At 34.7% G+C, this 12,020-nt stretch overlaps 1 protein-coding gene across 3 annotated transcripts in view; it reads right to left on the bottom strand.

Moving 5' to 3' along the window:
* The window catches only part of LOC129942196 (box A-binding factor), a 79,838-nt gene that overhangs the window by 32,528 nt on the left and 35,290 nt on the right, over positions 1 to 12,020 (bottom strand). Inside the window, exon 1 of one of the 3 annotated variants that reach the window (XM_056051046.1) lies at positions 5,105 to 5,371. The exons of the other annotated variants lie outside the window; for them this stretch is intronic. Within the exon in view, the coding sequence (XP_055907021.1) occupies positions 5,105 to 5,110 (6 nt within the window). The 5' untranslated portion in view covers positions 5,111 to 5,371. Of the gene's footprint in view, positions 1 to 5,104; positions 5,372 to 12,020 lie in introns of those variants that run through there. 3 annotated transcript variants of the gene reach the window in all.

The raw sequence follows: 12,020 nt of genomic DNA, 5'->3' as shown, positions 1-12,020 counted from the left end.
CGTATTCTGGACCTTGTTTATGTTGACAGAGAACTAGCTATATCTGTTAATAAATCAATATATCCTATGTTTTCTAACTCTGTTCATCACAATGCTTTAGATATTTGTTTCTCTTTTTATGATTTTATTAAATCTGACAATTGTGTGAAATTGAAACTGAATTACAAAAAAGCTAATTTCGAAGGCATAGCGAGTTACATGGTGCATATTCCGTGGTGTGAGTATTTTTGTTCTTTGGATTTATTACATTTTTATGACATTTTTATTGATAACCTGAAATTGGCAATTGATATGTATGTTCCTAAAGTTGAAATTAAAGCAAATTCTAAGCCACCTTGGTTCAATAAAAAGCTTAGTAACTTAAGCAATAGAAAAAACAAGGCTTATAAACGCTTACGGATAGCAGAAAATAAAGATGAACTACAAAATATTTATATCCAATTGGAACGAGAATTTAATGTTCTTAGCAAATTTTTATTTCAAAATTATATTTTATCAATTGAATCTAACCTAAAAAAAAATAGTAAGTCATTCTGGTCATACATCAAGAGTAAAAAAAATTCGGTTGGTATTCCCAGGTGCATGAATTACCTTGGGTCAACATTTTCAACTGTGTCAAGTATTTGTGATTCCTTCGCACACTATTTTGAATCTAGTTACGCCAATTCGAATGCAAGTTCAGCATGGACAGACGAATATTTGTCTTTTGAATGTAAGACTGATATTGGTTGTTTAGAGTTAAATATTTCCGAAATTGAAGATGGTCTCTTGAGTTTAAATGATGACAATAAACCAGGTCCAGACGAAATTCCACCTATTGTTCTTAAAAAATGTGCTGCTTCTCTAGCTGAACCACTTTTCCTAATTTTTAATAGCTCTTTGAAGAAAGGCGAATTTCTTCCATCATGGAAGAAATCATTTTTAAACCCTATTCACAAATCAGGGTCTAAACAGCAAATATGTAACTACCGTCCGATTTGTAAATTGTCATGTATTCCAAAACTTTTCGAGAAATTGATATATGAAAAACTAACATTTTTAGTTAAGGAACACATTTCACCGTTACAACATGGTTTCGCTGCAGGAAGATCAACAATGACTAATCTTTCTATTTTCTCCAATTTCATTTTAAATAATCTCGAAGAAGGACATCAAATTGATGTAATTTATACCGATTTTTCAAAGGCATTTGATAGAGTAAGTCACTCTATTTTAATTAAGAAATTAAAAAACTTTGGATTTCATTCTATGTTTTTGAAATGGTTGGAATCTTATCTTAAGGGTCGAGTTCAATTTGTTTGCATTGACGAAGTTCTCTCAAAACCAATTTTGGTTTCATCTGGTGTGCCCCAAGGTAGCCATCTTGGACCACTTCTTTTCCTAATTTTTATAAATGACTTACCTAGTATTTTCCTTAATTCTAGTCAACTTCTTTTCGCCGATGACCTAAAGTTTTTTCGTTGCATAAAATCTATTAATGACTGTCATCTCTTACAAGACGATATTTTGAAACTATCCCAATGGTGCAAGAAAAACCAATTATATTTAAATGTAGCTAAATGTCAATGTTTCTCTTTTTGCCGCAACTTTTCTGAAATCATCTTTGAATATAATATTGAAAATCAAGTTCTAGAAAGAGTAGGGGAGAAGAAAGATCTTGGTGTTGTTTTTGACCCTAAACTTAACTTTGTTAAGCACATTGAATTTAGTGTAACCAAAGCTAATTCCATGCTCGGTTTTATCAAACGCAATAGCATAGACTTTAAAGACCCTTTTACTCTCAAATCGCTTTTTACCTCTTATGTAAGACCAATCTTGGAATACTGTTGTGTTATCTGGAACCCTTTTTATAACGTTCAATCTAAAAGAATTAAAATGGTCCAAAAAAAATTTACAAGATTCACTATTCAAAAATTTGGTTGGAACATCGAAACTCCATCATACAAAACTAGATGCCAACTTTTAGGTATTCAATCACTTGAAAATAGACGTAAAATGTTTTCTGTGATGTTTATAAGTGACATTTTATCATACCATATCAAATGCCCTTTTTTGTTGTCTTTAATAAATTTGTATGCTCCATCGCGACAACTTCGAATACGTTGTTTGTTTCTAGAAGATGTACACAGAGTTAATTACGCGAAAAATGAACCTTTAACCCGCTGTGTCAAAGAAACAAACTTAATTTTAAATTGTATTGATTTTGATTTTCACTTAAGTAGATCTTCTTTGAAAAGTAAACTATTATTGCATTTTCATTTTAATTGATTTTATATTTTGATCATGTATGAACGAATTAATTATGTATATATTTTTATTTATATTTTATTTTTATATACTTCTTATATCAATTATATTTTAAGTATTAAGTTAGTTAAAGTTTATTTAATAAATGTTAAACATGTAAATATTTATCTAGTAGTCTAATTGTAGATTTTTAAATCTCATATTGATGAATAAATAAATAAATAAATAAATAAAAAGTTTCTTTACAACGTTAATTTATTTTTATTTAATTTTTAGAGAAACTATGAACCTAAATACAACTTTTCCTGTAAATTCAAGAAACAAACATTATTCTCTTTTTGTTTTGTATGTTTTGTTTACTTTTTTTTTTTACCAAAATATTTGCAAAAGATTCGCATAAAACACCCATCATTTTGAATTTGTATTCTGGCATTGGCTTCAATCTAGGAGTAATTAAACTGAAAATGGTTAGAACAATAGACTCCCGATATTTGCGTCAGAAGAAAATACCAGATCAAATTTGTCTGGCAAGTTTTCCCATTATCTAGCTATTTGAATCAACGTTTTTGAAGCTATATTGTATTTTACAGTGAAACACGACATATTTAAAACAAAAAACAATTGGAATTTTGGAATCCTTTTTTTTTGTAGGGAGTTGTCCAAAATAATTAAATTCCTTGTTGGGCAACACTGTTTTAAAAAAAGCGAATAATTAAAATTGTCACTTTGGCACTTGAAATATGCGAATGTTAGCTTAAGATAAACATAATGTGATTTTTATTTTTTCAGCCTCCTTTACAGAACATTAAAAAATGTTTTTAAGAGGCGTTTTTAAGTTAAGGGTGTGGCCCCAACCTCTGATTACAAGCTTGGATTTGCACTTCACACAAAACTAAAGAGGATGAAATGGATGTAAAGTAAACCTCAACAGATTTTGTTGGAATAATGAGGGGTAGACATGTGCATTCAAGAGGACACGTGCGCCCACAAGTTTTTCTCAAAACTCACTTCTGTCTACCAACTCCTACTCTCACCTCAGTGCTGTGAACATCGGGTGCTTATTAACGCAACTGGAGATTGGGTTCCAACTCCAGTGGAAAGTTGTTGGGGGCAGCAAACGAGAGAGGGGGAGAGGTGTTTCCACTAAGGCACCTCTCCTTATCCAGACGGCAGCGGACAAATTCTCGAGATGGAATCAACGGTGTCGTCTTCCAGTAAGGTTGAACTACTTAGGGCTTCTTCTGTAAGGAGCGGTTTATCCGGCTCCCCGTCCTTGGAGTTTTCTGGTCCTCCAGGTTGGGGGTTTCGCCATTGGGGTGACTTCCTGACCACGTAAAAAATACCTTAGGTGCGAAGCACCAACAAGCCTCGGATATGTACGGATTCACTGTTGACAACGCACGCAAACGAAATATTGACAATAAACTGACCACATTGCGACCGACGCACGACACTTCTTCAGTATACAGGATGTCCGAACATTCCGAGGGGCCAACGTTGACTCGGACCACTACCTCCTTGTTGGCAATTTACGGCTACGGATATTCCGATCCAGGCCAAAACAAGGAAGCCTTGAAGCTATCAGAGATGCCGCCTCGTGTATTTTCAGGTACCGCAATAGCACAATATGCAAAACTTGTTTATACCAAACATGGCAAGTCAGAACTCTGCGGCTACTGCAATGCAGATTTTGCCTACGACGTAGATGGCTATGCGTTTATGCTTCAAGGAGCACCGCTTTCTTGGAACTCCAAGAAGCAACGGACAGTAGCGCTTTCAACATCAGAGGCAGAGTATATGTTTCTATCGACAGCCACGCCAGAAGCACTTTGGCTAAAGCGCTTAGGTGCAAAATAAAAATGTTAAGGAATTTGGAAAGAAGGATAAAATTAATAGCATCATCTAAAATTGATATGAAAGACATTTTAAAATATCTATTAACTCCTGTTTCTCAATGTTTTGGAAATTTGATGGATCGATGATATAATTGTAAAACTGAAATGGTTTTACGGAATAGCAGAACCAGAAACCATTGAAAATATATATGTAATCGAAAATGAAGGCATTGAAAGTGAAGACATATGACTTTCAATTTTTCATCGGATTAATCTGATGATGAATGATTTTTTATTTAAAATAAATTCCGTTCAAACTAAAGTTCATCCCCTAAGATCGCCTAAGATCAAGAGAAGTATTCTGATATACATGGTTTTAAGTTATATAAAAGTTAAACGTCTTGGACACACTTTTTTTTTTATCGGGGGATTTTTTCTAATTTGTTGATGTATCACTCGTGTGGCTATCATTTCGACCTCAAAATCATAAAAATTATAGATTTCGAACGTTTACCCCAGACCACGGCTGAAAAAAACTGCCAGACCATTAAATTTGATAAAATGGTGAGTAAATCTACACATTGACTTAAAAGGTCTAGGTCTAAAGGATTTTGAAAACATTCACATGCATTGATACTTTAAATGCTCGATATACAGTCTCAAATAAATTGTTGAATAGATTGAATTTTTAAAGAAGAACTCGTTGTATTTAATTTCCTGTAAGTAGTTGGGCAAACGTTGATATTTTAGACTCTTAATGTTTTGAAACTGATAGCTTTGACATGTATGAAGATCTTTGACAGGTTCCTTTAGTAAAGCATCAGTAGCGCAACAGTAAAACTTATCATATGTACTCAGCAAACGCACTAAATTATTTTTTAAACTTATCTCGAAAACGATTAAATATCACGAAGGTATATTATCTTTGTTAGATATTCACATCAGGCAATGATTATATTGTTTTTGTTTAGATATCTTAGGTATTTCTATTATAAACACGCAACTCAATTTTATAAACTTACTTTCATTTTTAAACTTTTTTTTGTTCTTAATTTGAATAACTCGAAAAATATCACAAAAGTATTTAAAACTAAAACTTTTTGAGACACAAATTTCTTGAGAAAAAAATTATTGATTCAGCGCACAAATTCAAAACTTCTAATCTTGGTAGGATTAATAATTTTTGTTGAAAATGTTTTCTTAACTTTTTTTTAAATGATTGGGTTTATGGCAATTCATCGATCACCAATCTGGCGACGCGAATTTTTTACCTCGAACTGAGTTCGAAAAATTCATCGATGGCGCAAAGAAAAATAAAAAAATAAGAAAATAAAACAACACTTTTGTGTATTATTGTTGTTGTTTGTATTTTGTGGTATTAAAAACGATTTCAACATATTTTCTATACCTTTTTGGAATAAGTGTATAGGTGGTAATCAAGGTACATAGGTATTCTGCCTTCTATACGCGTCGTCGCAACTCGCAACCATTCAAAAATCATGCCCGTTTTTGATGAGTGTTTCTGTTCGTGTTATCTTATCAGGGAATATTTGTTTAATATTTATTTATGTACCTCTTTCTATTCGCTCACTATCAGGGAGGGACATCAAAGTATAATAAAAAATGTTCCATGACGCTTAACTATACATAAATGAACTTATATGAAGAAGCGAAGCTTGTGAGGGTTTTTATTTTTATGATATTCAGCTATCAGTCTTATCACAAGTTGGTGTTGTATATGTACTAGAAAATATAATATTAATAATTTTTTTTTCAAATACCTTCATCAACAAAAACACCTGACAAAAATACATACATATATGTATAGTATATGTTTATATAAAAAATAACTGTTACTTTCATATTATTGCTAGCCGAAGCCTTTATAGGTGAAACAAAAGTGTGCACGTGCTATTTGTGTAATTAAAAATGGCGGTGTGCCAAAAGTACATAATGTGGTCTAAATGTTATTTGGCTATTTATTTCCTAACTTTCAAATAATCGTATAGAAGGAACATATTAGTAATCGTTTATAGCAATAACGCAATAAAATTCGTAAACAACTGAGGCCAACCTTGAACTCACATTTCTGTTTTCAGAAACAGGAAGAGTTCTGTTAAGAGAGAAAATTACTTAGAAATAGAATTATTACCTTTTTAAAATTTAGATTAAGAGCAAAAATAAAGTTGGTTGGAAATGAAGCAGTTAACTCAAAAATATATATAAACCAATATTTAACTTCAAAACCAAACAGCATTTGTAAAGCTTATTATACCCTAAAATGGCGAATCCTTTAAAGGGACGAAACATGTTTTGCAAACTTCTTCAAAGAAGCTACTTTTTTCTTACTCTTCTTTTTCTGAAGTTAATTTTCCTCACTTGAGTTCAAATAATTTTGAAATAAACGAAGGTACTGGTGTGCAGGGTGTTATGAAATTGGATGAGTGTTTTAGTCCATCGTATAAGAAAATCGCGTGTTGCTTCGCTTTTTCCTAATTTTTGGTAAAGTTAATTTATTACTCCTGTGCACATACTCGTACAAATTTAGTAAACATTTAGAAATAGAAATCAACTATAGACCTATAGTAAACAAATGCGTGATACCAAAACTGTTCGAGTCTATTGTATGCAATGTACTTTTTGTTCAACAATCCGTAGAGAACCAGGGCCTGGTGACTTACAACGCTCAACCGTTCCTGTGTGCGAGTAATTTTGTCATAAATGGAGGGGACCTACAGTTTTTATGCCGAACTCGAACGGCCAATTTGAGAAAGTACTTTTCATGACAAGAATTACTCTTGTCAATTCCTCTCAAGAGGCATGTACCGGTGGAAAAAAAACTTTAGATGGCACAGGCAAGGATTGAACACAATACATCTGGCATGACAGTCCACCAACCATCACGCCACGGGTACTAATTCTTTTCATTGCATTTTCAATGTATTGTAAGATCAAAAAGGTGATTGCCTACGCTGACGACGTTGCGATATCCGTATCTGGGAAGCACCCCCAAGTTCTCTCGGAACTCCTACAAAATGCCCTAAACAGGCTAACTAAATGGGCTAAACAATGTGGATTGGACGTCAACCCACACAAAACAGAATTAACACTCTTCTCGAGAAGATATAAAATTCCTCAGATTAGCCCACCCAAGATTAAAGGAATACCATTAAGCTTTTCCGACCAAGCTAAATATTTGGGCCTCATTTTAGACAAAAAACTAAATTGGAAGGCAAATATTGATGAAAGAGTAAAAAAGGCTTCTCCCCAAAAATAACCCACTGGCTATACACTTCAGTAATCAGACCGATACTCATTTATGGAGCTGTCGTATGGTGGACCGCACTGGACAAGATGGTAAATCTAAATAAGCTCATCAAAGTCCAGCGGTCAGCAGGTATGTGCATAACAGGAGCACTTCGCTCAACAACAACCGCAGCACTGAAAGTGCTTTTAAACCTAACACCTCTTGACATCTTCTCCAAAATGGTGGCAGCCAACCATGTGAGGCTTAGAGCCACCTCTCAATGGAACAGTAACAATACTGGACATACTAATATTCTAGACAGTTTCAGATCTATCCCAGATCGCTTAGACTATAACACCCCAAAAATGGTATTTGGTAAAAGCTTCCATGTGTCCATCCCTTAAAGATCCTCCGGGGAAGAAGAGAGACCCCTAGAAGACCATGCGGTGCACTTCTATACAGACGGTTCAAAGACCGACCACGAAGTTGGAAGTGGTATCTATTCGGAACAACTGAATCGCAGTCTATCCTATAGACTTCCCAATCAATGTAGTGTATTCCAGGCCGAAGTAATGGGGATTAAAGAAGCACTATCCTGGCTCAAAGAAAACGTTATATCTTGCAAGGATATACGAATCTTCTCGGACAGCCAAGCCGCTCTTAAATCTCTCGCGTCTGTCTCCACAAACTCTCAAATATTCCACGATTGTCGATCATCTCCTAATAGGAAGAAATGTTCTGTGGCTAGGGGTCTACACAAATGACTTTTGTAGAAGCTGCATGGACGAGCAGGAAGAGGGAACAGTCCAACACCTTCTATGTACATGTCCAGCACTCTCCATTAGAAGGAATTACTTTCTCGGTAATCCCTTCTTCGATAATACCAGTGAACTGGCAACGATTGACACAAAACGTCTCTCTAACTTTATTAAAAGTACAAAATGGTTTGTTTAAATTCATTACTCTCCCATGAGTAACCTCATAAGTGGTATAACAATGGACCCTTGAGGTCTACGTGTGTCAATGATATCTGGACAGCCACTTCAACCTAACCTAACCTAAGATCAAAAATAAATTGTATTTTAAACGACAAATCAAAAGCTTACTGCTGGTCCTTGAAAGCACTTGTTTTTTTTTTTAAATTCATTTTTATTAATTCAATCTTAAACCTATCTTAAAGCTTGACTTACAACTTACTTACTGGTCCCATATGGACACTCTAAGTCAAACTATAACATTGAATACTAATGCCTTTCGGCCCTAAGATCTATTATACTTCAATTGAAATTTTGTTTATTTTTGTATTTATTAGAAAATTTGAAAAAAAACTAATATCAAGATTATTTTGTATTTTTACTTAAAAATTACTTAAAATAAAGTCCTTAATATAAAACTTATAGCTAACTTAAACTACATATCCTATACCTATAAACTTCTTAAAACTAGAACAACCACAGAGCAGCAAATCTAACTATCTAACTTTTGTGCCACCATGCTTATTCTACTTAAAACTAAACCATAAAACTATAAAACAAGTATTTAAGCCAGCCAAGGCTTAAAACCCCATCCCGACTACTCACCATCAAGTGCCGATTGAAGCCACCAAAACTGGTTCTCCTGCTTCACCCTATCAGTTCGGTCCCGTTCGAACACAGCCCTACTGAACCGAAGGAGCTCTGCTCCGCCTTGTGCCATGACGTCCCGATTGTACAGGAGTCGCCTATCCACGGTTCTTCGTCTGACGTGGTAGATTAGCGGAACTGCCACTCTATCCTGTATCAGACCGAATCTGTCTAAAAAGAATAATGTCTCTGGTGGAATGAAGCCGCTCTCAAAATACTCGTCGTTCGGATAGAACGCCCCAAAAATTAAATTGTTGGTCGGAGACATAGCTCTCGCAATGTGACCTCGAACGAGTTTTATCACGAAATTGTCAATTTCTGTTGTATAGGATCTCGTTGGAATAGTAATGCAGATTCGGCTGTTCGATATAAGCCGGTACAGCATCGTAAACACTGCCGCTTGAACACCCGAAACTTCTCCATCTGGGAAGGGGCAACGTTGAACCACACAGGACAACCATAAACGATCATCGGCCGTATGAGGGCCATGTAGCATATTACCTCCACTCTGGGGTCAAGCCGACTGCTAAAAAACAGCCGTTTCGTCAGAGCGAAGGCTCCTCTGGCCCTGTTCTGAGCAGCATTTATATGTCTGTCGAAATATAAATACTGATCTAACCAGATACCGAGGTACTTCACTACACTTTTGCTCGCTAATGGCTGCCCGTAAAGATCAACGATGACCATCTTGCGCCAATTCTTGCACGTATCCCTCGTGGCCCCAGCCAACGGAGTCCGGAACAGAATTGTCTCTGACTTCTGGACATTTATTTTCAGTTTCCAGTCGTCGCAATATTGCTGAATCTTGTCGAAATCACGCTGCAAGAGAATTCTAATAACCACAACCTTTCGGGCCGTTAGATCGTCGGCGTACGCAATTACCTTTGTAAGACTACCTATCAGATCGCTCTGGTGTAAATGCTGAAGAGAATCGCCGAACAGTCCACTAACACACTAACCATCACTCCACGGGTACTACTTCTTTTCATTGGACTCTAATTATTATGTGAAATTCAACATGGTTTAGTAAAAAAGAAATCTACTGTTACTAAATTATTCAACTTTACGTCCTTTTATTAAGATGTTTTTGAAAAACACACAATACATTTATTTTAAAGCTAAAGGTTTGAACAACACCTTCTTCAATTGGATCTCATCGTTTTTAAAAAAAGAGACTGGGATGCCCACAGTGATAACTTCCTATCCCGTCTGTCGATTTGTCTTGCTTTAAAGTTTGTAGGTTACAAAACTTGTAGTTGAATTATTCTTCAAAATTTTAAAATTACCTAGAACAATAGTTTCGTTTGAAAATTTATTTTTCGATTTTTAGTCGAAAACAAATTTTTACCAATTTGTTTAGCATTTTTTGAATTATTACAAATTAGACGAATGAAATTAATTTGAGAGATATCAAGAACCGAACATCAATTTTTACCAAACTGGCGTAATATTTCTCGTAGATTTTTTGTTTAATGAAAAACGGACTGTTGGATAAAAAAAACTACTGAATATCGAAAGCAATATTTTCTGTGAAATAAGAAGAGGTTTGATAACAATATTTTTAATTTTTGAAAAGCTATTTGAGTCGAAAGTAAATTTTTACCAAGTTTTAGTATTGTTTTTTTGTTAGGTTTTTATTTTTGGTACAAAAACTGTGAATTAGATTTTTCTCAAAATATTACTGAATGGTGACAACAATATTTCTTAGAAGTAAAAGTTAATGGGAAGCCATAATCTCAAAGTTTTGAAAATATATTTGACTCGAAACCAACTTTTGCTAATTTTATTTAAGGTTTTATTACTATAAGAAAAAGTGTCGATTAGATTTTTCTTTAAATTGTACAAATTTGTTGTGAAGATACAATCATTTTGTATTCGACAAATTTGTAAAATTTTCGAGGTGGCAATTTTTTTTTGATTTATAACAAGAACTGTTAATTGGATTTTTTTCAAAAAATATTCTTGTTTGGTATCACATTACAATATATTATATGTAATTAAATTTAAGTCTCTAGCGTGTTTGGTTCGTAAGATATTTAGGTTTAACCAAAATGTTTACCTTTTTTTAAACTGCTATGGTAAGAAAACTACCGACCCAATTTTCTTGAGAGTCCTTTCTGCATCTTTTTGCATTGTTATCTGTATGACAAAATTTATTTGATGTCGATATCTCTTCTGGTTCTTGAGATCATAAAGAGACTTAGTCGTGATTTCCGTGACCCTTATGCATTCTTGCCCTGGCTTAGAGAAAACGTGATATCAACATCTGATTTCTGTATTTTCTCAAATGGTCAGGCCGTCCAAAACTGCCGATCATCTCTTATAGAGATGTCACCACAGTTTAACACTCGCCTTTTCTTTGCACCGGGCCATACAGATATTCCAATAAATTTAAAGGCAGAGGAACTCGCCCGAAATGGTACAGTATACAACCCATTCTACCACGTTTGGCTAATGCTGGCATGTAAACTAATCATAATACAAGGCGCTATGAAGAAGGCAAACACCAGGTGGAAAACCATCACCACGTGTCAGGTCACAAAAAACATCTGGCCAACACTAGATTTAAAATGCTCAAGGTGCATGCTCTCTCTAAGCAGATCGCATATAAGCTCAATAATCGGTGCCATAACCGGACAGGACACTGTTTAATAGGAAAGCACGCCACACGGCTAGGCGTATTCTCAAATAACTTTTGCAAGAGGAACCAGTTCTTGGCGTTCTCTGCACACACCCTGCTCTAGGTCAAACACGCAAGAATTACCTAGGAGAATTCTTCTAGAAAGATTTAAACGATTTAAATCATATTAACATGATCAGCCTCTCACGTTTCGTAAGGGATTTAAACTGGTTTCATTGAGCTTAGTAGAAAGCCTAAATATTCATGTGGTATAACAAGACTTGAAACAATTAATAGAAGCGCTGGTGTCGTTTTCTGAATTTATAGCGGTACCTAGGCTGACAAAGTCCTTAACTTCCTCTAAGTTACAAATGATAGCTATGCAAAATGACGTTTTGCCCAAGATGTCCTAGTTCAATGTCCTTTTTTATGACGGCATATACTTTGTT

The sequence above is a fragment of the Eupeodes corollae genome, chromosome 1 (genome assembly GCF_945859685.1).
Source record: "Eupeodes corollae chromosome 1, idEupCoro1.1, whole genome shotgun sequence".
NCBI classification, from domain to species: Eukaryota; Metazoa; Arthropoda; class Insecta; order Diptera; family Syrphidae; genus Eupeodes; species Eupeodes corollae.
The sequence above is the reverse complement of the archived record's forward strand: the minus strand, read 5'-3'. Positions and strand labels throughout refer to the sequence as shown.